Genomic DNA, 27,035 nt, shown 5'->3' with positions numbered 1-27,035 from the left:
TAATTACATATGTTAAAAATGATTTTCGTTAAGGGATTTGTATTGAAACATGGTAGTTTAACATACCCAAAATATAATTTTAACAAATAATTAATTTAATCATTTTTTAAAAATTTCTGTAGAGTGCAGTTTACTTATTTATATCTTATATTGAGGATTGGATGAAGATTCAATTTTTAAAACTCAATGACCAAAATGATAGGGAAGTTCATTCCCTCCATATTCCTCAACGCAATACAAAGTCTCTATATGACTCTCTCTCACTAATTAAAATACCATTCCAAAGGATCTAAATTCATCCAAAGTGTCTACGTACGTCTATTTGGAAAAGCCCTCCTTTTCTGGGGGCTATATCCCATGTCCTTCCAAGTCTATTTCCGTTGCAAACGACACTTTTCATCCTTATGAAAATCTTGGCCAATTCAAACCATCTTTATTACCAATGGGGCTAAGTCTAATTAAAAAAAAAGGTTAGTTTTTTTATAACATGTGAATCAATGTTCAATTTTTTCTTCAAGAGAAGTATTCACATTTACTATCTAACACTGTTTTGAACATGATTGTTTGGAAAAACAGTCATTTTTAAAAAGTAGAATTATTTTTGTTTTGTTACGCATTATCATCCTATTGGAAATAATCCTATTTGAGGTAATATCGGACATTAAATGTGGGTATTTCTTTCAATAGGGATTCAGACCTTCATGACATTGTAATAGATTAACCTATTCCATTAAATCTAACCCCTGTTGTTAGTAACAAAAATTTTTTTTGGTTACAGATAAGTAAAATAATCTTAAAAATAGCGGTTGTTGGTGGTAAAGTTGTTGTTATGCATTAAGGGCTAGGGGTATATATTAGTTCCAGGCCTGTGGATCTTGGAAAGTTTGGCCCACTTCATGTTCTTGTTGGACACTAACCTCTTATTATCTTAAAGATGTCCGCTCACTACATTTAGACAAATTGAGTGTTCAAGGCCCAACAACAAAAGGCCATTCAATGGGCTTAGGTAAGAGGTCTTGATGGCCCAAAAGCCCATTTTAGATCCCAACACTCTCAAAACGCCGAACTCACCCGAATTTTAAGAGGCTTCAAGGTGAAAACCAGCAGCGCAGTCAACTATGTCACATGCTCCCTCATGTCATGCTTAATAAAACTAGCCACCAATGCGGGGGCAACGCCAGACCCAAAAACGACGTCGTCCCCACCGCCCCCTTCCCCGCCCTTCCGCCGTACAATCATGACGCCCACCGCCTCGCCCCCGCCTCGATCGTCCCACCCTTCCTCGTGAGTGCCGTCGGCGCCACCTCCTCCTGGCTTCGTAATCGCCGGATTCGTTACCTCTTGATCCTGCTTTGCTCCCCTCTGCTCCTTTGCCTCCTCTTCTTCGCCTTCCCTTTCCTATGCGCCGTAGATCTCTGCCTCCGCCGCTGTCTCTGGCGGAAATTCTTCCGCGATTCCCGCGACGATGATCGGCTGAGACGATGCGAGGAAGGTTGCAGTGGATGCGGTGGCGATGAGGAGAAGGGCCTCTTGCATAGGTACTTGGAGGATCAGCTTCGTCTGGTCGGATCTATGTATGAGTGTGGGGATGATGAAGATGAAGAAGCACAAGAAGAATTTCGAAGGGCCCAAGACGTTGAGAATCTGCACAGTAGTATGACTCCTCTATTGAGCTGATCAATTCCCCTTAACTTTTTTTTTCGTTTTTTTTTTTGGATGAATAGAAAAATTTTCTTTTTCCGAGTTTGTGTAGACAAGTATCTAACTTTGATGCATGATAATTGTAGATTTTTCAACTGTATTGAGGATTTGACTTTATGTGGTTGCTACTTACATCTCACCTTTGGTTTGTTCTTGCCATCTTGGTAACATTTCCCCCCAAAAATTACTGTTTCTGGCAGAATTGTAACATTTAAATTATGCAGAGATATTGTCAGCTTTAGTCCCGTCTGTTTCTCTGTTCCAAGTTGTTTCTTATTATAGTGTCAGAATTATATTACAGGAAATGAAACTTTTAAGTTCAAAGCTTGACAAACCTTAATTTAGGAAAGATTATTATGCCCATGAAAAAATAGGAAACATTGCATATAGGCTCTTCAAATTGAACATTGATCTTGCTGTAAGCTGCAATTATGTATGTAATTAACTCCAAAGCTTCAAGCTGTTTGCTACGCCTTGTTCTGTGTGTGTGTGTGTGTGTACACTCGTTTCCTAAGATAGTAGTTACTGTGGAGAAAAACGAATTTGGATTCTTTGATACCAAATCGTTTCTGAACTTTAAGAGAGAGAGAGAGAGAGAGAGAGAGAGAGAGAGTGGTGCAAATACGTGGAGATGATTCTTTTGGGTTAGATACGTATCAAGATTATGAATTCAGGGGATACAAATCCAGAGAAGAACTTACACACCCTTAATGCTGTTCACTTTGTGGACTGTATGTGACAGTTGTGGGAAGATACCATTTCGCTCAAAATAGTTGGAGTGAAGGTTCATGGAGCAGCCATATGATTGATCATTTTCTTTTGAAGTATCAGCTATTGAACTTAGAATGTTTGATGAGATAGTTTTATTCCAATTATTTTCAGACATTCATCCTTGTTAAATCTGTAAGAATTTTAAGTAAATATTCGGTTGTAATTTATAACCAAGGCAGCCCAGATGCATCTGCTGATATATTTTGCTTCATGTTTTGTATTAGCCAAAGAGATTTGTAGTTAAAGAGATTTGTAGCTATCTTGGAGGGTGTATGGAATGAAGATGGTGAATTATGGCTTAAATTAAAGAACCTGTTGTTGGCTGGGGGACGAGGAAGCATCATTAGATGATCGCTGTAACTACTCGCGGGGAGAAAGTAGGGAGGATTATATATGGACATCCACTTGATCCATTAAGATGAGCCCATGACATTTTTGAGTGATCCTCAGCTTCAGCACTTTTTGTTGCCCTAGAGAAATAGATCTCTAACGTGATTTCCTACTTATAAAAGGTTCCAATGCCACTATACCTCAAGACCATTCACAGCTTCTGTAGGTTTCGCGGCCCAATTTGAAATTTTTTTTAACGTTATGTTTGGTATTGGTTTTTTGGAGGGGAGGGGAGGGAAGTTGCTCCCCTTTTTTAATTTGGCTGATACATTTTTTAAGAAAAAGAGGGGAGCCTCGTTTGGTTGAGATATTTTTTAAAGAGGGGAGGGGTTCTCCTTCCCTCCTATTCCCTCTTAGCTTTTCCTCTAAAAATGGGGTTTTTGGGAGAGGAGATAAGAGATAAAATTTTATTTTCTCAAATTAACCGGAGTAAAATATTTTGATTCCTCTATTGCCTTTTGGAGTTTTCAACCCTCTTATTTTTCCATGCCTTAATCTACTATGCCCGCACTCCATGAAACTGTTGCCACACACTTGAGTCTATCAATCATCATCGACTCAAGAAGATAGGAAAGAGTGCCTAACACAAAATGTTCTAATAACATGCTCATTTGATCTAAGGTTCATTTATGTGCTCCCAAGATAGGAAGGTATAACATCTGACTCAAGAATTTTAATGAATGCATTGATTCAAGAAGATAGGTTTAAAATCCCTCAAGGTAACTGCTTGAATAATTTTTATAATTATTCCAATTAATCAAGTCATTATCGCTTATTCATATTAATTATTTTAATTTATTATAAAAAAATATTACCTTATTGATGTTTGTTTCATGTTAGCAAGTGGATTTATCACATCATAAGGGGGTTTGATATTATTTAAAAGAATATTCAAGAAATCCACCTCAAAATTACAAGGAATTATTCAATCTGAGGCATGCATCATTACGAAATACAATCAAAAGAGCATTTGGAGTATTGAAAAAATGATCTCAAATTTTATTTAGTTCATCAGAGTCTACTTATGGGGTCAAAGCTCAAACATTAGTAATACTTGCATGTTAATAATTACTTGATGACCACAGAATTTGATAAAAATCTTATTAGGGAAGTTGATGAGGAAATAACAAATTTAAATGAAAATGACGATAGTTGTGCTTCAAATAATGAAGGTGTAGATGCTACTCAAGGTGAGTTTATAAGAGAAAATATAGCTAATGAAATGTGGACTGTTTATCAAGCTCAAGCCACAGAGCTTATATCTTGACAAAATAGAAAAGTGAGAAAATTTATTTTAATTTTATAAGGTTAAAATAGTTAAATTTTGATTAGCTCCCCTCTCCTTCCTTTTCAAACCAAACAAGGTATCACTAAAATTTCTCCCCTCCTCTACCTTTCATAAAACTCTTCTCTCCCCTTCCCTGCCATACCCTCCCTTTTGTAGTTACCCTCCTCTTTCCTTCATCAAAATCCCTCTACTTCCTCTCCCTTCGTCGAGCCAAACACAACTTAAAAGTCTAAAAGTCTATTTGTTACGATAAAAATGGAGAAGAAAAACTTTTTTAATGAATTTGATTTGGAATAAATCGGAGAAGTACGATTAAAAGTGTTTAATTAAAATTTTTTTTTATCTTACACTTTTTTAATAAAAATTTTATAATCACATTTCTTTAATCTTTTAAAATTAAACTTTTTAAAATTTTTTCTCCTCTTTTAAAATTAAACTTTTTTAAATTTTTTCTCCTCTCTCTCTACTTCCTTTATGCCAAACCGGTAGTAAGGATATTGATGTTAATTTGAAATTTGATTTGAATGTTTATTACGCTACTACTGAGCTGTTTTTTTATTTGGAGTCTTGTGTCTATAATATCATAAGTTAATAACGGTATACGTCAGTCATAATTTATAAAATTTACTAGTCCCATCCCTATTGTCTTAAAGAAAAATTGGAAGTAATTGAACAAACGTTTATTTCAATATGATATCAAAATATCTTAAGACTGGCTTTTAAGTATATGAGAAAAATTCATCAAAATTTTTAGGCTAAAGTGCACTTTTAGTCCTTAACTTTATTCAAGGTTTTATTTTAATTCCTTAATTTTAAAAAAGATATTTTTATTCTTTTAACCTTAAAACTGTTTGCCAAAAAAAAAAGGATATCAAGACCTTGAATGTTGGTAAAACATTTTTAGATGCTAACATATCAAGTTTAATTTTCATGAGAATCATGATTGTTATAAAAAATCATCATTCAATACTGGTGATTTTAGGGTTAAAAGACTAAAAATATACTTTTTAAAGTTAAGGGATCAAATTAAAACTTTGTTTAAAGATAAAGGATCAAATGTATACTTTAGCCAAATTTTTATTTTTCATTATCATTAGAATTGGATTCACCCAAATACCAAAAATTTTAACAAAAAAAGAAAAATAAAAAAGAAAACCTCCACTTCAGCATTTAAATTTTAATTAGATTATTGTTATAGGCTTTGTATTATGTACGTATTTTGTGCGGATGATGAATTAGGGGCACCCTTCCTTTTTTTTCTCCGGCAACGAATTAGGGGAACCCTTCCCAAAAGGGAGTCCTTAATTGTCCTTTCATTTTGCTGTTTACATGGATAGCGTGAAATCTAATATTTTTTATGGTAATGAAATTCATAATAATTACCATTTTTTTTAATGATGAGCAAAGAGGAAGTTATGAGCCTCTTCGACTACCATGTTATTAATGCACTTTCAGATCATAATAGACAAAATATATATGAGGGTATATACTTGAAGAGATGGATTATTTTACATAAAAAGAAAATTCGGGAAAAAATAGAATATGTCTGTGTATCAAAAAAATGAACAAATAATTGAATTTGATTTGAAATTGTATTTGTAAGATAAATAAATGAGGGACCAAGAAACATATCAGGTCAGATCTCGGCTCGGGTCGGTTGAATTTTTCTGAGCTCACGTTATAAGCTAGACTATGAAGTTTAAGCTTTTCAGTGCACAGCAGAGCATCTCTTTCCAAGAAAGAATAAGAGAGAGAGAGATAGTAGGAAGGCTCAACTACTAGAGTGAATTAAACTGATGGGGGGAGGCCTCTATTTATAACTTTGCCCAGTGTGACAACCGTTCTTTCAAAATCACTTTAGATTAAATCCAACCATTTATTTGAATGATTAACCATGATAGAAAAGAAGAAATCTTAAAATTTTAAAATTTGCTATCATGGTTAAAAGAAATAAACTTATATTACGAGCAACATTGATCGTTAACTTGGGTCTTGGACTTTCAAAATCCAGAAATATCATTCAACTGTTAGCCCAAACCAAACTCATACTTTCAAACATACGAACTGATAAATCATTTTAATATAAGTCATGGAACCCATTAGTAAAAAATTAATACTATCAAAAGAGCGTAATACGCAAAGTCTTAAATATCTCTAGCCTTCCAATGACCTCCTATATCAGATAGTAATAATTAAAAGTATTAGTTTACAGCATTAGAGTATGTGGGCCCTATGTGGCAATATATAACAAATCAGCACATATAACAAAAGTCGGGAGGTTATACAAGCTATAACAGCACACTATGCCTCCGAAGCCCTCCCTGATGGGTTATCACCTGAACTATCACCTGAAGATAGTAAAAACTACGGGGTGAGACAAACGCCTCAGTAACCAACTTTCTAACTCATCATACATACTAACACATGCTCGTAAGGTGTCAAGTGGGACAGTCATTAATTCTCGAAAACATAGACATATAATTTCAATCATCCAAACCCTCACTATGGGGGCTAACACACAAGCCACATAAGTTTATCCCTCACTATGAGGGATTAATCAGACATATAGGCCTATCCCTAACTCTGGGGGACGAATAAGAAGCCACAAAGGCCTATCCCTCACTATGGGTGACGAAGGAAGAAGCCAACCAATGTGCACCAATGGCGGCTTTACCATGTGGTAGGATAGCGCTCAATCCAAAATCCAAATAACAACCAATCATTTACAATATAACAAAAAATGTCTCAATATTTTCCCAGTATAATCCATAAGATATAAATCATATATCTTTTTCAAATTTTTCAATCACAATTTCAAAAATCCCACAAGACAATTTTCATAACTCAAAAGATATAATATATCTACTCGAGTTCCAAATAACAAATATTATTCTAAAATAGCAAAATACTCACAAACAACATATTAGCACATATAACAAGTGAAAAGTGGTTATCTCTCACCAAAGCAATACTAAGGATTACCACAAGGTCAATCCTTTGCTCAACCAATAATTAATCTACACAATTAATATAACCACATATTAATATAAACTAATTAATTAATTAATTAAACTTCTCTATATTATTTAAATTTCTAATTTAATTAAATTTTTATTCTAAATTCCCGCAACTCTCATAACCCAAAAATTATTGAGTATTTTAGAAATAACTTAAAATTTTCTAACAAGCCAAATTATTTATTCACCACCTCCAAATTATTTACCTTAATAAAAAGAATTTTTCACAATTTTCAAATATAAAATTACTATGTTCTAAATTTTAAAAATCCCATTTTCAGTTTAAATCTCAAAATCAAAGTATCAAAAATTCAATAATACTTCAAATATTTATAAATAAATAATCTAATAAAAAATTTAATGGTATAACTACCATATATATATTTCCATTAATAATAAAATTTTTAGCTACAATAATTATTTTAAAACTTCCAGTCACCCAATAAATAAAACTAAACCAATTAAAATCTCAATAATATATCAAACAATCCATATCAATTATTTAACTTAAATTTAATCGGTAAAAATATGGTATATCCCATAAATAACAGATTTTCAACTAAATAAATTAATTTAAATACTAAAACTAACAAATAGAGAAATCTAAATCGATTAAAATTAACAACTGATTTACTTCTAAATTTCTATAGTCATCTTTTGTCAAAACTCAATACTTAGATCATATATAAATTTTAAAATTTTCTCCAATCACTATAGTAATAATGTAAATAGGAAGCTCAAAATATACAGGAAATATTCATAAAGAAAGTTTGATAAAAAGAAATAATTTTATGTACCTAAATTATCTTCAAAACTTTGTCTACTCCTTCACGAGGACTGCTGCTATGCTCTTTCTATTTCTCTCTCGCTCTCTTTCTCTCCTCCCCTCTTTCTCTCATGCATTCTCTCAACTTCTACATCCCCTATCCCTTTTATTCTTCATTTCTCCAACAACCCTATCCCATTTTTATTCTGGCATTAAATCCTTCTCCCCAAAGTCTTCCTTGAATGCCAAATTTTCCACATGCCACTCCCAATTTCCACTCTCCAAATTTTTCCACCCTCAAGTTTCAACTTTCCACCGAAAGTTGGTGGAAAGTTGACTCTTATATTTTTTTTATTTCTTTTTTTAATAAATAATAGGATATTACACTCGGGGGTATTTTAGGAAGCCAAAATATCCACTGAGCCCATTAGTTTGAATTTGAATTTGGATATGCAAATATGTCTTTGACTTATAAGATTATGAATTTTGAATTCAAATCCAGAATCAATCGTAATCAATTCTAAATACATATATCTCTAATATATATCTAATCTATACAATATAAATTAATTAAATTTATATCGTAATCAATTGGATTTGATTTAGGATGTTTGACCGAGTCAAACATATCATAATCTTGCTTGGATATTTGATCGGTATATTCTCTTAATATCCAGTCAAATAGTTTAGCCCATCAAGGCGAATCCAAGCCCAAAATCCAACATCTCCTACTTGTACTTGATGGGATGTCCATTATTCGATAACTGTGTCTTTCATTGCTTCATATTAGGTGTCTGTTGTGACTGTATGGGCATGATGTCCTTGATTTGGGTGCTTGTGCACTAGGAGTTCTTTTTACAGGATCAGGCTTAAGGACATCCTGGGTGTACTTGCAAATTATATGCTTGTTGCCTCGAATGCCCTAGTTTTATCCATACACTTTACTTATGACAGATCTAATCCCTCTCGAGCTATTTTGTTTACTCAGATTGCCTTTCCAAACTCATGGTGTCCACACTTGCTTAGTCGTTTTGTTCAACCTACAAGGGTCATGTCACAGACACTAGCTTAAATGTGTACTTCAGCATAAATCTTCTTTCTGACTATTCATCATTTAGATTTAGCACAGTCGCTTTCCCAATCTTAACCCGTTAGATCGAATCATTCTTGACCATGGAGTTTAAGCTAGAGTAGCTGTCACTAAACCAGACTTTTGTGATGCTGTCTAAATCTTGAGGGCATTGTGAAAGGTTTATTTCCTTTCTGGGACTCACACAGTAATGGATCAAGGATCTTCCATCTACATCTCATGTTGCGGATTTAGTTAAGTAAGCTCATGTAATATGAATTGCATGCTACGATGCTTGATCCACTAAGTGGAGTATGTCGCTTTTGGTTTTAGTAGCATCGTACAGCTTAAGTTCCAAATATACTTCATACATCCGAACCAGGATCTCTCTTATTGCAATTTTATATGATGTTATATAAGCGAAGAGTTTCTTGTCTGGCTATAGGCCTCATGGATACACGTTATCCATGATTTGGCCTAAACTTTTATGGGTCTCATCTCAGTTTAGCTGAGGCGACATTTGTGCAGTGATTCTTCTCTACCATCTTATGGTGATCATCTGCTGTTAAACCTTCTATGTCTCACGAGAACATAGTGAGGTGGTCGCCTATGTGAGTGAGCTAACCTTGTGATCTGTGCGACATATTAGTGTTACATACCTTATGCCTATGCATGTATAAATACAAAAGTGTATATACAAGAAAATTTTTTTTGAATTGGATAAAATGCATTTGATTATTGAGTAAGAGGAAAAAGAAGGTTTAGTACAACATGCCTTGTGCTTGTGCAATTGAACCAAAAAGGATAAAAATGAAAAAGGAGTTCAATATATCATGCTTTACGTATGTCCAAAGCCTTTACATGCTTGACAAAAGGATCTCTAGCTATAGGCTTGGTTAGGAGATCTGCCAATATCTTATGAGTGGACAAGTGTTGAACGGTCACTTGTTTCTTAGCGATTATATCTCTTACAAAGTGATATTTTATGTCTATGTGCTTAGTATGATTGTGGTACTTAGAGTCCTTTGCATAGGCCATTATTGCTTGACTATTGTAGTAAATTAGAGTTGGTCCCCCACTACCACCGTGGATTCTTAATCATACAAAGAATTTGTTGAGCCATACAGCTTCTTAGACAGCTGCAGAACATGCTACGTATTCTGCTTCCAAAATTGACACACATGTTTGTTTCTTGCTACTCTAGGAGATTGCTCCGTTGTTTAGTAGGAATGCATAGCCTGACGTCAAGTATTGCTCATTCAGGTCCTCTACCCAATTAGCATCGGAATAACCCTCCATATGAAAGTTGTTCTCTTGATAGCACAACTCATAGTCCATGGTTCCTTTCAGATATCTCATAATCCTCTTTACAGCTTCCCAGTGTTTTATTCTTGATTGGATTGGAATCAGCTCGCAAATCTAACTACAAAGCATATGACCAGCCTAGTACACAATATAGCTTATATTAGGTTGCTAATAGCACTTGAGTATGGGACTCTCTTCATGCGTTCTGTATCATATTGTTTTACAGGGTGTATTTTCTCGTTTAGGTTATGACCCTTAACCACAGGGGTATCCATAGGTTTACAGTCTCTCATATTGAAACGCTCAGGGATCTTTGCTATGTATGTCTTTTGTGATAATGATAGCAATTTCTTAGAATGATCTCTTCTTATCTTAACATCTAAGATATATTTTGCTTCACCCATGCCTTTCATCTTGAAGTTCAAGGATAACCACTCCTTGATCATCTTGATTAGTTTGAGGTTGGTACCAGTTAAGAGCATATCGTCGACATAGAGGGATAGAATGACAAAATTGTCTCCAAACCGTTTGATATATAAACATAGTGATCTTTCTCGATCATTTCGAAGTCATAGGAACTTATAGCTTTGTGAAACCTCAAGCACTACTGCTTAGATGATTACTTGAGTCCATAAATGGATAACAAGAGTTTATAAACGTTTTGTTCATTTTCTTTTTGTATGAAGCCCTCAACTGTTCCATATAGATTTTTTCATCTAGTTCTCCATCTAGAAAAGCGGTTTTTACATCTATTTGATGTAAGTTTAAGTCTAAACTTGCTACTAGGGTTAATATCAATCATATCAAGTTAAAATGTATAACAGGTGAGAAAGGGTCCCCATAATCCACTTATTCCTGTTATGTGTACCCTTTGGCAACTAAGCTTGCTTTGGGTTTATCAATTGATCCATCAGCCTTGCGTTTGTACTTGAGAACCTACTTACTCTCAATTGCCTTTCAGGCAGGTGGTAAATTAACTGACTCTCATACTTGGTTGGACTCCGTGGAATCCTTTTCCTTTTATAAGGCCTTTTGCCATTTTTCCTTAGCACGCCCTGTTAGTGCTTCTTTGACACTTACGGGGTCTTCTTCATCGTTTTTTGAATTGATGATGAAAGTTGCTCCTTCAACGGAGAAGCGTCTCCTAGGAGTTTTGTCTTTATTACTTCTCTTAAGTGGGGTTGCCGCAAGATCTTCCTATGGCTGGGTCAAATCTTATTGTGAAAATGGTTCAACCCTCTCACTCGGATCAGTAGACCAAGGAACACTTTGTTATACCTCATTGCTATTATTTTCATAAAGATAGCTTGTTCGATCAATACTCACTCTACTAAAAAATTTGGTTTCTATGAATGTTGGGTCCTTTGATTCTATCTTAGTCACTGAGTCGTTACTATTTTCACCAATGAAGACATATCCCTTAGAGTTCTTAGAGTACTTTATGAAGATACACTTTTTGCCTCTCGGTTCCAACTTGTCATATTTGTGGGAAGAATCACAGAGGTAGGCTGCTGACCCCATGGTTTTATGATGCTTAGATCCAATTTGCAGTTTGTATATGATTCGTAAGGGGTTGTGGTGACTGATTTAAAAGGCACTCGGTTAAGTGTGAATGTGGCAGTTAAAAGAGTGTCTATCCAATATGAGGTTGGTAGCTCAACTTGTGCCATCATTGATCTAACCATATCAAGGAGAGTTCTGTTTCTCCTTTCAGCAACTCAATTTTATTGAGGAGTGTCAAGGATTGTTAGTTGCCTAACAATGTCCTTTTCTTCACAGAGCTCTTTGAACTAATCAGAGAGGTATTCTCAACCTCGGTTAGTTCTTAAGGCTTTGACTTTGGTACCTAGCTGATTTTTCAGTAGATTGAGATATTTTCTAATGCCCTTTAATGCCTCAGATTTGTAGGAAATCAAGTAAGTATAGCCATATCGAGAAGAATCATCAATGAAGGTAATAAAATACCATGCTCCATGATATGTGCTTATACTTATTGGTTTGTAAATATTAGAGTATACCAATTCAAGAGGGTGGTTAGCCTTGGTTGCTTTTCTGAAAGGTTTCCTTGTGCTCTTGCTAGCCAGGAAATGTTCATATGGAGACATTTCCTTTTCGGACACGTTTCCTAGCAAACCCTCTTTTGCTAATTTGGTTATAGGTTCTTGACGAATATGTCTTAATCTAGTGTGCCATATATCGTAATTGACATCGGAAGAAAGCGCACAGCAAGAACTAGAATTAAAATTGCTATTAAAATTCTCCAAAACAAAGAAACCATCCAAAACATAACCAGAAACCAAAAAATTAGTCCCATACAAAATGTCTATGATGAAATCATGGAAAAAGATATTGAAATGAAATTAAACCAAGGAAATAATAGACACAAGATTTTGTCAGATATCCGGAACATAAAGAACATTTGTAGGACTAGGGTTTTTCCTCCATGTAGGGTCAGCTCACAAGTGCTAATCTCTTTGACTTCTACTCTCACGTTATTCCTCACATAAAGCCATCTGCTTCTTACTAGTAATTGACAAAATTCTGTGAAGTTGCCAGGATCCTTGCTTCTATGGTCTATTGCCCCTGAGTCTATAACCCATACAGGATTAGTTTCAACAATAAATACAGTGCTAGAAACATAAGAGAAATGTATGGAATCTGAATTCAATACCCTTTTCTGCTCAGGACAGTCCTTGGCATAATGCCCCTTCTACTGGCAAGTATAGCATTTAACGGTTGTTATTTTCCGCTTCTTTGCAGATTTCCTGCCTTCCCTCCTTCACTTTAGGGCCTCATTTCTTATTTTGAGAACCTTTGTTTCTCTTAGAGTGGTTTTGGGAGGACAATCCCCCCTTTCTTTTAGTTAAATATGCCTTACCAACAGGTTTCACAGTCTCTATTTGATCATCCTCCAGTTGGAGGTAGCTATATCAATAAAAGTTTGTATACTCTTATTATGTGTAATGGTATGGTTCATGGTGTCCCATCTGACTGGGAGAGATCTCATAACAGCTTCAATCTGTTGCTTATCAGATAAGGTACTTTCGGCTTCCTTAAGCTCCCTTATCAAGTTCTGCATTGCCTTTAAGTGATGCCTTATGGGAGTGTTAGGGCCCAGTTTGAATTGTCAAGTTTGATAGTGAGTCTCCTAAGCCTTGTAGCAGAGGTACCGTCAAACTCAGATTTTAGTGCTGCCATATGGCAGAGACAGAAGGGTGTGTTTCGAATTATACCAATATATTGTCAAACATGGCACTTAGCATAGTGATTCTATCGATGGTGTCCCTTCTTTTCTAGGCCACGTAGCCGTCTTGGTCCCTTCGTGATGCATTCGCCTCAGGCTCTGGAAGAAAAGTTGTAACACATCAGTGACATCTTGGTCTTTAAGAACATATGATATCTTACAATGCCACATGTTGTAATTGTCTTCTTATAGATTGTCACCTCTTACGAGGTCAGCTATGATGGACTTGATTCCCCTTTGAGACATCATGCTATCATATAAACAATAATACATTTTAGTATGGTATGCAACATGTACGCTATTCAAGTAGGTCATAGATCGTCCAGGTGGAAGTCTTGCCAGTTTCATGATCAAGAGACAACTAGGTTAGCTCCCATCCCATTACTCCTGGTTTCCCTCTCACATTCCTTATCTCTGACTTTTCTTGAACATATTCCCAGGTTTGAGTTTTTCTCATGAAACTTCCACTCAATAAAGCATTTATAATTAAAAAGAGAACTTTTATTAACAAAGCATGAATGTTTATAAAATTCAATAGTCAAAAAATAAAATCAGAAGAAGAGAACATGAACTAGAAGAACAAAAAAAATCCAATAAATAAGAACAAAAGCTTATTCATTCATGATATATTTTATCATTGGTTCTTTCAAACTCTCTTGAACGTCTTTCTAGCATTTATAAAGACCTTGTTCGAAAAACCTTCATTAAATAAGTGTCCTCTTCTTGCCAGTTTCTCTCTATATTAGATTACGACGTTTGCATAGAAGAATGCATCTTGCTCATTGGTAATTTGTTTAGCATAGTGGCTTAATTTTGAAAACAGACATTTTTTATGTTTGTATTGGTCAGTGTACTTTTCTGCTATTTGTTCAATTAGATCTATGCCTTTAGGTCTACAAACTTCTTTCTTCTCTTTTTCTAGCTGGTTAGGAACAAATTTCCTTTTACCATTGCTCTCCTCAGCTACATTAGAGCTCACTTGTAATTGAGGTGTTTTTCTTTTGTTAGTACTTTCTTCAGTATGATTACTTGAAGACTTTAGAGCATTAGAAAGAAGAGAATAACTTGGTGGCAATATTTGTAAGAAGGGGTTAGAATCTGAGGTTGCAATATTTTTCCTAAACAAAATTTTGTTATTAAGTTAAAAAGGAAAAATTGAAAAAACACATTTATTTGCAATTTTTGGCACCAAAAATGTCACAAAAAAAGCACATAATATATCAATTTGTAACTCATGATTTTAGAAATTTTTCAGGCAAAATAGAGTCCAAAAACACATTTTTATGCGCCCTCATGTACCTCTAGAAGCCTTCCTTTCAAGAAAAATGAAAAAAAATTGAAGAGGGAGAGGGTTGGCCCTTCTTGGGCTCGGCACATGTCCTTCATGCACTGTTGTGGTGGTGTTTTTTCCCTTACGGGTCCTGCTCTGATGGACTCCATTCCTCTCAAGGAGTACATTTATGTGCTTAGTATGACTTAAAGGGGTCAGGGTGGGCCCCATGCTCCCATATGGTGCGTCCCTAAAAAAAGTTTTTTTTTTAAAATAAAAAAATCCCCTTTTTTTTTTTTGGGTCAAGTCGGACTTCAGGGTAGGTTCGGGTTGAATCAACCCGGAACGCAGTGTTTTACTTAAAGTGAAATGCTATGCCTTGGCCAGCCAAAACAACGTTGTTTTGGCTGGCCAGGGTCATCCCTGACCTCCAACCGGGTTGCTCCAGACCCGGTTGAAGCTCCGATGGGTCTGTCGTGTAATAATGAAACTATTACCCTTTTAAATTAATTAATACTAAAAAGTTAACCATGATAGAAAAGAAACTTTGTAAATGATTTAAAAATACTATCGTGGTTATGTAAGCATCCTAAGTCACATGAAATAAACCATAACGAAAAAGTATTAAACCAATCTATAAATATATCTATCATGGTTAAAAGAGCTTTTCTAAATTAACTGCGTGTAAAACAAGATTCACAATGAATAGGGCTTTGGGCATTATGAACCCAGCATATCATTTTCAACCATAAGCCCATAACACGATTTTACTGAATAATACCTTTCATAACTTTCTAAAATCAAAAGTCATCTAATGTTAAAGATCATTGTGGATTTACCACTCATATCAAACAAAGAAATCACATGCAAATATGGGCTTAGGATGCTTACATAACCATGATAACCTATTATGGTAACATACATCTATACAATACAATCAAAAAAAGTGGAAGCGCTATAATTTTGCAGTAATAGCTCAAACTTCTAAAGCCTTCCCTAACAGACCCGAACGGGAATCATCACCTGAAAAAGTGTTAAATCAACAAGGTAAGTCAAAAGCCTCAGTAATCAACGATCCTACTTATCAAGCATACAAGTAAGTGCTTGTGATGTGTCAAGTGAGACAATTGCAAATTCATAGTATTCAAACAAATTTCATATTGTCAAAGCATATAACAAAGTACAATAAAAAATCCTCTCACCTCCCTTCAATCGACCCACATTATATCCTCTGACTGAACCTATGGGCTAAATCCTCATCCATGTGACTAGTAATTAGACAAGCTCACTGATCAAGTGATATGGATCGGCCAAAATCCACAGAGCACAAGACTGAACCATAAGTTCCCCCTCTAGTCTACTTGTGGAGTGTTAATGACCTATAATGAGTAATTAGGCCAAAGGACCAATCAGTGTATACTTGATAGTCCTACCACCTTATATCTTCAAATGTATATAATTCATCCCCTTATATCCTCTTTGGTATAGTTCCCATCATCAACATCCGCCACCCCTCACATAAATGCTCAAAATATTATATTCATAATAAATCAACAACATATCAAAATCAATTTGGATTTTCCATTTCTCGATTAATTCATAAACACTTTAGATCATCATAATCATAAACACATATATATTTTATAAAGAAAGTCCCACGAGACAGTTTTAATAACAACGTGATTTCATAACTCATCAAAATTCAATAATATTTCATAAATCCTATATAATTCAAAATCAATCATAAACAACCTACTAACATGAATAATAAGTGAAAAGTGATTACTTCTCGCCTACTAGGAAAAGGATTACCACAAGGCTAATCCCGTGCTTAACCAACAGTCCAATAATTTAATCTATACAATCAATATATTTACATATCAATACACAAGTTATTTAATTAATTACTTGAGCTAATATATATATATAATTTAAAGTTTCTAATTCTATACTAAAACTCCGAACCTCTCATAACCCATAATTAAATCTTTTAGTACAAAATTAATATATCCTAACAATTCATAATTTTCATTTAAACCTTTCAAAATATTTACTTTAATACACATTTTTCTCAAAGTTGTAAAATCTGAAATTATCTTATTTAAAATTTAGAAATCCTATCTCAAGTTTAAATCTCAAAAATAAACCATTAGAAATTCAATATATATCAAATACGCTTAAATAAATAATTTAAATCAAAAGTTCCATAGCAAAAATATCATATTTTCCACAAATAAATATCTGTTTAATTAAAATAATTCATTTAAAAATATTAGGTCAATCAATAAATAAAACTAAACTTATAGAAATGATATATTAAAATAGCTCTACAATACTATAGTAATTTATTATCAAAACTCAACAATTGTTCCAAATCCTAATCCAAAAATTTTCTCTAAATAGTATAAAACTATAATCTTCAGATAGATTTAAATGAGTAGAAAAATTTTCATGAAGAAAATTTGATTAAAAAAAGTCATTTAACTTACTAAAATAGTCTGTAAATGTTAAGACCCTACTGGAGAAAGGGAGAAACGCGCTGGAGAAGAAGAAAAAGAAAGACTTCACCAAAAAAAAAAAAAAGAAGAAGAAAAAGAAAGACCACGCCTCTCGGCCCCCACCCAACGGTTAAAATATAATTTTAAGGTAAATTCCAGTTAAAGACCCCATATTAAAAGGAGATAAAATTACAGTTCAAAACCCTATTTTTTTTAATTTTCTTTGCATTTTCTTCTTCTTTTTAATCCGTTTTATTATTATTATTTAGTAATTTTCTTATATATAAAAATATTTTATAAATCTTATTTCTAGTAATTCTCTTTTCTTGAATAACTAGAGAATTAAAACTTATTTACTAAGTAATAATCTCCTTATAGACTTATTTAAATACTAGTAATAAAAACTAGGATATTACACGTCGCGACCTGTCACTTCATTCTTGCATAACTTTCACCTCTGAGTCCCGTTTTACGCGTTTTGGATGTCTATGGAATCATCTCTTTGAGTTTTACAATCGTATGGCTTCATTTTCTTTAAAAAGACACATTTTTAAAGGCCCAAAAAAAAAATTCAGACGGCTGACGACGTAACTTTGATGGAAGAAGATTGCATAGTGTTTTGAACCTTATGGCAATTCAGTCACTGTTTTTGGGTTTCAAATAAAAAAATTAGAGTGGGTTTCTTGAATCAAAGTTGCAAGTCAAGCATGGAGCACATGAACGATGCAAATAAACGCACATAGATAATCAACAGATGCGACAGTGGCAGGTTCAAAAAAATCTGGTGGAGCCCAAATAATATACACACACGTTTGTGTGTGTAAAGCCTCAAGATTAGCAGGGTTTTGACGCCAACGTAAGATAAATAAAAGAGAGACTGGAAAATGTATTGGGTCAGATCTCAGGTCGAGTCGGTTAAATCTTCTAAGCTCATGCTACAAGTTAGATTATAAAAGTCTAAGTTTTTGAGTGCACAACAAGCACCTCTTTGCAAGAAAGAATAAGAGAGAGATAGATGAGTTGAACCAATGGGTGGAGGCCTCAATTTATAGCTTTGGCTATGGGATATTTTGAAAAGCCAAAATATCCATTAAGCCTATCAATTTGAATTTGAATTTGGATATTCAGATATATCTTTGACTTATAAGATTATGAATTTTGAATCCAAATTCAAAATCAAACATAATCAATTCTAAATATATATCTCTCTAATATATATATGTTTAATCTATATAATATAAATTAATTAAATTTATATCGTAACCGATTAGATTTGATTCAGAATGTTTGACCGAGTCAAACATATCACTTGTTTGGATATTTGATTGGTATATTCTCTTAATATCCAGTCAAATAGTCCGACCCATTAAGAACGAATCCAAGCCCAAAATCTAACAGTATTAATAAAAGTATAATTGATGGGATATGAAATAATGATTTGTTAGGATTTTCAAATATTCAGCTTTATTAGAAAAGATTTGAAAATATTTTTTTTAATTTTAATTGATCGTTATCGTTTTGGATCTATCCTTTATTGTTATCTTTTCATTTAATTTTAGAATTTTTACAATATTATGTATTTAATTCTTTGGATTAAATTTGAGGTTATATATAGTTTTTTTAATCTCATTTTGTAAGGTACCTATGAATTGAATAAATTTAGGGTCGAGTTTTCTCTTTCAGTCTCTGTAGTTTCTTTATATCTCTTTTTCTCTTATGTAGTCTTTTTTCTGTTACCCTTTTCTCCTCCATTAATAATTAATATTATTATTAACCAGACGTTAATAATTGATGTAGCTCTTCACAAGTATCTGATATGTTTTTCTTGAACCATTTTTCTATCATTAGAATGTTTGAAACTTGCATGAGTAAGACAAGTATTAGAATTTATGCAATTTCCTCGAATAAGATAATCATGTATTTGTCCCCACTTTTCACTTTGGGAAATGTAAAGCATCTCTTCGTTGTTTCTTTTCTTTCCACCTAATCCCATTGCTGGTTTTACAGAACTAACGTTTAATTTCCTTGTAAATAATATAGTTGTTTTACAATGCAAGTAATCAACTAACCGTTTGCTTTCCAATGACATTCTAATTAGAAGTGTTATTATAGCTTTGACATTTTCTGCTGGACTAACTAAAATTTGTCAAAAGTTTATAATTCTTAGTAACTTGTTCGAGATAGAATACCCACAGAGGTTACTTGTATGGAGCTATTTCTTAAAGCATATATGAGAATCACTTTATTCATTTCTCTCTAACTAGTAGCCTTGCATCACTTATTTATTGTAAGTGGAGAAAAGAATTTGATCTTTAACTTTGTTCGATGACAGAAGCATCAAATATTCTTTTACTCTCAAGAAGCACCCAAAACAAGGCTATATATATATACTTGTATATGCTTCATTGTGGGAGGTACATTATCATATATCACCCAACAATTATCCATATTACCCTCCTTATACAAACCCATCAATTGCATTTGCCTTCGAATTAATCAATGGAAGCCATTGCTGATAGAGTCATTGGGCTATTGGGCTCTTTGGCCTCTAAAGAGCTTGATCTCATTTGCAACTTCCGAGATGATTTGGAGAGCATGAAGAGCATGGTCACTGCAATCAAAGCTGTACTCCTTGATGCTGAGAGAAAGACCATGAAGAGTCAGCTAATCAATGAATGGCTACAAAAGCTAAAAGATGTGCTGTTTGATGCGGAAGACTTGTTGGATGCCTACTCAGCTGATGAGGTTGCCAGGGAAGTAATGACCAAAGACAAAAAAGGTAAGGAGGTACGCATATTCTTCTCCAAAAACAATCGAACTGTTTGTGCTGCTAAAATGGGTTGTCAAATTCGGGCTATTAGGAAGAAACTTGATGGCATTTTCAATGAGAAGAACAATTTGTATTTGAGTGAAATATCTTTCAATGTGTAACATCCTAAGTTTGATCAGGTTTTAATAGCCTCTTTTGGGTTGATTTTGAGGATAGATTAGCAATTTAATCTTGATTTGGGTGTTTGGGTTGGATTTGAGGTATGTTGGAGGTATAGGTGAACGTACCCCTCTCAGGGTATGTTCGCCGCGGCGAAGTTTACTTTGCTGCGGCGAACCGGGGGTTTTAGAGGGGAGTGTCTTCTCGGGAAGGTTTGGCCGCGGCGAAGGTAGGGGCACGCCGCGGCGAAGTTGTTCAGGTGAGCGAGGCTTCCCTTTCGGGAAGGTTTCGCCGCGGCGAAGGTAAGGGCACGCCGCGGCGAAGTTCTTCTGGGCGAGCGAGAGTTTCCTCTCGGGAAGCTTTCGCCGCGGCGAAGATTGGGGTTCGCCGCGGCGAAGTCGGTTTTTCAGGCGAGTAATCCCTCTCGGGATTAGTTCGCCGCGGCGAAGATGGAGTTCGCCGCGGCGAAAGGTCGCGATTCTATATAATCGTTGGAGGGTTCAGATGTGCGAAAATTGGAAAATCTGAAGGAGGAGAGAGAAGCTCTGCTAGGGTTTCGTGGAGGAGGCTTGGGAAAGACATTTCTAAGGATCCATTACCTCAAGTAAGTGATTTTAACCTCTAATCTTCTTTCTTTCTTAGAATTACTTGGAAAATCTGAGGATTTTTAGTGGAACTCTAGGTTTTTCTAAGTTGTGATTGAACTGAGGTTTTTGACCGATTGTTTTGGGTTTAATTGATTGCATTGGGTTAGTTTAAGTATTTAATCGGTGTAGTTTCCTTGGGTTTAAAGAATCTTGAATTTTGGAGTTAGGGTTTATGGAATTGGATGATTTGGGATTGAGGATGATAATGTAGAGATTGATTTTGAGTTTTGTGAATTGGGTTATGTTAAGGAGGGTTAAATTGGATGTTTAATCGGTTTAGATTTGTTGTTGGAACCTTAATTGTTCAAATGGGTTGTTGGAGGTTGAATTCCTATAGTGGGCCCTTGAGGTTTGAACTATAATTGATGCTTGGAAGGAGACTTGATGTTTTAATAGACTTTGAGGACTTTGGAGTGTTGTTTTGATAGTTATACCCTTTGAGTTGGGTAGAGTTTTGATGGGAGATAGGAATTTTGTGTCCCCAAGTGTTGTTTTGGCCACATTATTAGTTTGAAAGCTAATATATGTTGGTTGTGTGTTTGTGTGCTTGTGTAGACCGGTTGTGAGTCTTGGTGGTGCACGGGGCCACATCGTCGGTTTTTATTCCTTGCTCAGGCGAGAGGTAACCACTTTCCAATCCTTAGTACTTGCTTATGTGGTATCGTGAGTAGATTTGTGTTTTGTGCTCCAAATAGTAATTGTGTTCGAATTATATGTTGTATATAAAAATGGAAAACCGTCTTGTGGGGTTTGGATTTATGATGAATGAATTTGTGGAATTGTGAAAGATATGCCACTGAATGAGGTTATTTGTGAAATGATTATTACTCTTGATTATGATTTGAGCATGATGCATTAATTGGGAAATTGGTGAGAGTTTTGTCGGTTACTACCACGTGGTAAGGCCTCCATTAATGCATGATGGTTGGCTCTTTACGTCCCCCATAGCGAGGGATAGGCCTTCGGGCTCATTACGTCCCCCAGAGTGAGGGATAGGCCTTTATGGCTCCTTACGTCCCCCATAGTGAGGGATAGGCCGGGTTCGGCTCCTGAAAATCCCCCAAAGTGAGGGATTTGGTTGATGGGATTGCATCATTGCACTGCATAAATTGTTGTGGCTATCATTATGTATTATTTGTGAACTGCCCCACTTGACACCTCACGAGCACCTATTTAGTAGTACCTAGTATTGGAAAGGTTGGTTACTGGGACTTTGTCTCACCCCGTGGTTTAAAATGTTTTCAGGTGAGGGTTCTAGGCGTGGGCCTTCGGGAAGAGACGCGGAGGCTTGAGCTTGGTTAGCTTTAGGCCTCTAGCTTTATTTATGTATGGATAGTTGTATATTGCCACAGCTAGGGTTTTCTTGAAATATTCTGATTCCCGGCCTTATTGTAAATTGGAGAATACATTATCTACTCGTTTTGTTGGCCGGAGGCCATTGCTATTGTTTTACGGAACTTTGTTATATGGTTGAAAACCTATTTGGATGGGCTGTCTTGATGTATGTGTTACCCGGGCCGGAGGCTCGGAGGCCCAGTAGATGTAAATGGATTATTTCAGTTGCATGCAACGTCTATCGGGTCGACCCGAGTTTGAAAGTCAATTTCTAAAAATATGAAATTTTCCTTCTACTATGGTAGCTCGTATTAACAACTTCCCTTTTCTACCATAGTAGAGGTTTTGTGATGGGTTAAAATGTCTTGAGGTAGAGGGTTCTTACACAATGCTTCCATTGAGTCTTATGATTGGAGGCAAACCCACTCGTTTGTGAGGAAGGAAGATGTTGTAGGGAGAGACAATGAAAGGATGCAACTTGTTGACATCCTTTTAAACCCTCTTGATGTGAAAAGTAACATTTCAGTAATAGCCATAGTTGGGATTGGTGGATTGGGGAAGACCACACTTGCTCAACAAGTCTATAATGACGAGGCTGTGAAAAACCACTTTGACCTAAAGGAGTGGGTTTGTGTGTCTGATGAATTGGGTGAGTTTAACATTAAGAGAATAGCTCAAAATATCATTGACGATAATGAAACAAATCGTCAGAAGGAAAAGGTCACACAAGATTTAATGAACAAGATTAGGGAAAACTTTTTCTGCTTGTTTTAGACGATGTTTGGAATGAGCATCGTGAAAAATGGCTTGAATTGGAAAGCTTGTTGAGGGAAGGAAAAAAGGGAAGCATGATCACTGTGGCTACTCGTAGTGAGAAAGTGGCACAAATAATGGGCACTCTTGCACCTCTTAATTTAAATGATTTGGATTTTGAAAACTCTTGGGAGCTGTTTTGTAGAGTGGCTTTTCAGGATGGAAAAGAACCTGATAATCAAGAGTTGGTAGGGATTGGAAAGGATTTTATGAAAAAATGTGCTGGAGTTCCACTCGCAATAAGAACCATTGGTAGCCTGTTGTTCACAAAAAAGTTGGGAGTGAGTGAGTGGTCATATTTTAGGGACAATGACCTTGTAAATATAGATTCTGAGGATAATAAGATATTTTCTATCCTTAAACTTAGTTATGATCATCTGCCCTCCTATTTGAAAAATTGTTTTTCATTTTGCTCCTTGTTTCCAAAAGATTACAAGATTGAGAGAAAAACACTAATTCGACTGTGGATAGCCAAGGGGTTCATTCAACCCTTAGATAAAAATAGGTGCTTGGAAGATGTTGGTGATGAGTATTTCAAGCAGTTGTTGTCGAGATGCTTGTTTCAAGATGTGGTGCAAGATTTTCTTCGTGATATATGATTGTGTAAGATGCATGACCTCATACATGATCTAGCACAATCAATCACCAAAAATGAGTGTTGCATTGTCACAAGTGAAAGAATACAAGAAGAGAAATTTGGTGATGAGATTCGTCATATGTCAATTCATTTTGACGATGCTTGGAAGCTTCCACTTGGCAATGCCAACTCCAAAAAAATGAGAACAATTTTGTTCCTACAAGGACATTTGGAATTTATCTTGAGTCAAGAGTTCTTAATCTAATTTGTGGGTCTACAACATCACTTCCAAAGCACTTACGTGTATTGGTTCTTGTAAAGCAAAAGTTGGAAATTCCAAAGAGTATCGGAGACTTGAAGCATTTAAGATATCTTGATTTAACTAAAAATATTAAACTTAAGAAACTCCCACGGGGAATCACCAAGTTGTATAACTTGCTAACCTTAAAACTTAATGCTTGTATATCTTTAATAGAACTTCCTAGTGACTTGAAGAGATTGGTAAGACTCAGACATCTTGAATTGGATGGTTATTGGCACTTACCATGTATGCCATGTGGTTTGAGGTGTTTGACTAATCTCTAAACACTGACAACATTATTGTGGATGAAGGGAGTGGTGGTGGTGCAAGGATAACTGAGCCACGTGATTTGATCTGTGTAAGGGGAAATTTGGAGATTACAAATTTGAGAGGGCAGCGGAGAAAGGTAAAGGAGGTTGAGTCATCAAAGTTTCTGCTTCACATGTCATACCTTGGAGGACTAGCCTTAAGCTGGGAGGCATCTTCACATTCATCTGTGGAAGAATATGAGCATGATGATGATGATTATGAGATAATTTTAGAAGCTTTAGAGCCGCCTCACACAATTAGAGAACTAATTATTTGTGAATTTAGTGGCAAATGGTTGTCAAAGTGGATAGGGAGTCTCACATCATTGCAATATCTAGAAATCTCCGAATGCATTTCTTTGGCATCACTTCCAGAGTCCATTGGAAGACTCACATCATTGCAATCTCTTGACCTCGATCATTGCACTTATTTGGCATCACTTCTAGAGTCTATCAGAAATCTCACATCACTGCAATCTCTTGACCTCTCTAATTGCACTTCTTTGGCATTACTTCTAGAGTCCATCGGAACTCTCACATCATTGCAATCTCTTGACCTCTCCTAATGTACTTCTTTGGCATCACTTCCAGGCTCAATAAAGAGTCTCACATCATTGCAGCATTTTAATGTCCATAGTTGCTCTGCTTTAAAGCAAAGATACGGACAGAAATTAGAGGGCTTGGATTGGCCAGAACTTGCTCATATACCAAAGATTGAGTGGTGAATAAATAATGGGTTTTCTGATAATCCATTTTAACAAAATCAGGGTATGTATATATTTACCTTTAACTCCATTCTTCTCTTCACTAGTAGCTTCACACATAGCTTATATTCTTTCTCTCGCAGTCCTCATCATGCGTTTGTGCGTGCCGTTGCCATGTTACATGTTCAAGAAAAGATGCTACCACTGATCAAGTCCAAATTCTATTTCCTGTGCATTCATGAGATCTTCGAAGTTGTGGTTTGAACTCTTTTAAAAAGACTTTTAATTACTATTAATTTTGTTAATTAATGAATAATTTGTGGAAATTGTACTGAAATAGAATTTTTATATTTCCTGGATTTGATGTTGTGTAAATTTAATGTGGCAAAGTTTTGTTTCCAACTCAGCTCCACATGGCTCCTCCTTCCCAAAAACTCCATGCGACTTCACCACCTCTTCTCATGCTCCCCAACTCGGTGTCTTTCCATTCAGCTTTGGCGACGACAGCTTCTCCCATGCTTGTCTGCAAAATCCTCATTAGCTTCTTTTTCTTGAGCTCATATTGACACAAAGCATTTTAGTTAGAGTAGCCAGTAAAATTTTTCCAAAACATTGATTCAATTATTTTACTCTTTTGGTGGTGAAAAAAATAATAAAAAATTGATATTCAGCATCGTCCACGAAATTCCTCATCTATTAAAAAAGAAATTGACAAACACCACAAATATTTAAGAAAACCATTTTATTATTTACTCTGAAACCATTTCTTTTTGTTTTTAAATAAAAAATATTTTGGCCCAAGTAGCTTTTAATTCGAAATATTGTCCGGAATGTGATGTTCCATGAAAAGCTTTCAACTCAAAACTGTGCGAAGAGTATATAATATAAGCATTTAATTAAGTGGAATAATGCTAACCATAACATGGGATATCAATTGAGCAATATTATTGCACTTTCATCAACTTCTGCAGGAGTTATCTCCATCAAAAACTGCACAAAACAGAGAAGAGCATTTCTTGATAAAGACAAGAATCTAATATGTGTATCAGTACATGCAGGGGTTTCAAAATTGTTCACATTCTAAATGTTCTTTCGGAATAAACAATGGGTCTCTTGTTACCTTCACTTCTTCGAGGTCTTTTATTATTTGTTAGAATAAAAAAGAATGTAATAGAAAATAATTTGGCTCTCATAGTTCACACAAACTTTAAGATCGTAATAAACCTGGCTTTGAGATTCCTTGTTTGATGCTTGAAGATCCCTGCTATGGTGTTGGAAAATCAAATCTAGATATATATATATATATATCATATACTTGATATATGCACTTGTATATTTGTCCCTTCCGCCGTACAATTGTGACGCCCACCGCCTCGATCGTCCCGCCCTTCCTTGTGAGTGCCGTCGGCGCCGCCTCCTCCTGGCTTTGCAATCGCCGGATTCGTTACCCCTTGATCCTGCTTTGCTCCCCTCTACTCCTTTGCCTCCTCTTCTTCGCTTTCTCTTTCCGATGCGCAGTAGATCTCTGCCTCCGCTGCTGTCTCTGGCGGAACTTCTTCCGTGATTCCCGCGACGATGATCGGCTGAGACGATGCGAGGAAGGTTGCAGTGGATGCGGTAGCGATGAGGAGAAGGGCCTCTTGCAGAAGTACTTGGAGGATCAGCTTTGTCAGGTCAGATCTATGTATGAGTGTGGGGACGATGAAGATGAAGAAGCACAAGAAGAATTTCGAAGGGCGCAAGATGTTGAGAATCTGCACAGAGCAAAACCGAACTATAACTAAATGCCAAACCGAACTTAATTGGATTTTGGTTAATTCAGTTTTTATTTTTTATTTTTTAGTTAATTATTTCAGTTATTTTGGTTATCCGTGTTCAGTTCGGTGTATCTTAAAATATTTCGGTTATATATGAATAACCAAAATTTATTCAAAAACTATTTTTTATATTTTTTTGACCGGCTTTTTATTGGCTTTCTTAATATATGTATGCGCAATTTTAAAATGAAAATTATTTATTTGGCAAATAATTAAGCAACACTGGTTAAATTTTGTTATTTTTTGAAAAACAAATAAGTTGAATTTCCAGCAAAGAGAGTTTCT

The 27,035-nt window shown here is 35.3% G+C and overlaps 3 protein-coding genes across 3 annotated transcripts; all 3 read left to right on the top strand.

Annotated features, from left to right (window-relative positions):
* Window positions 1-1,137: 1,137 nt before the first annotated feature.
* LOC114733075 (uncharacterized) lies at window positions 1,138-1,710 on the top strand. Its single transcript, XM_028920484.1, has one exon. It carries the CDS (start codon window positions 1,141-1,143, stop codon window positions 1,675-1,677), a length of 537 nt encoding a protein of 178 aa, XP_028776317.1. The 5' UTR covers window positions 1,138-1,140; the 3' UTR covers window positions 1,678-1,710.
* Window positions 1,711-22,701: 20,991 nt separating this feature from the next.
* Window positions 22,702-24,795, top strand: LOC114733089 (disease resistance protein RGA2-like). The gene is made up of 3 exons (XM_028920494.1): window positions 22,702-22,857; window positions 22,980-23,631; window positions 24,233-24,795. Exons 1-3 carry the CDS (start codon window positions 22,702-22,704, stop codon window positions 24,793-24,795), a joined length of 1,371 nt encoding a protein of 456 aa, XP_028776327.1.
* A 1,460-nt stretch (window positions 24,796-26,255) lies between these two features.
* LOC114733087 (uncharacterized) lies at window positions 26,256-26,717 on the top strand. Its single transcript, XM_028920493.1, has one exon. The coding sequence runs from the start codon at window positions 26,256-26,258 to the stop codon at window positions 26,715-26,717; it is 462 nt and encodes a 153-aa protein (XP_028776326.1).
* The last annotated feature ends 318 nt before the right edge of the window (window positions 26,718-27,035 follow it).

The sequence above is a fragment of the Neltuma alba genome, unplaced genomic scaffold (assembly GCF_004799145.2).
Source record: "Neltuma alba isolate B1F8T4 unplaced genomic scaffold, ASM479914v2 tig00012964_pilon, whole genome shotgun sequence".
In the NCBI taxonomy this organism is placed as follows: Eukaryota; Viridiplantae; Streptophyta; class Magnoliopsida; order Fabales; family Fabaceae; genus Neltuma; species Neltuma alba.
The sequence above is the reverse complement of the archived record's forward strand: the minus strand, read 5'-3'. Positions and strand labels throughout refer to the sequence as shown.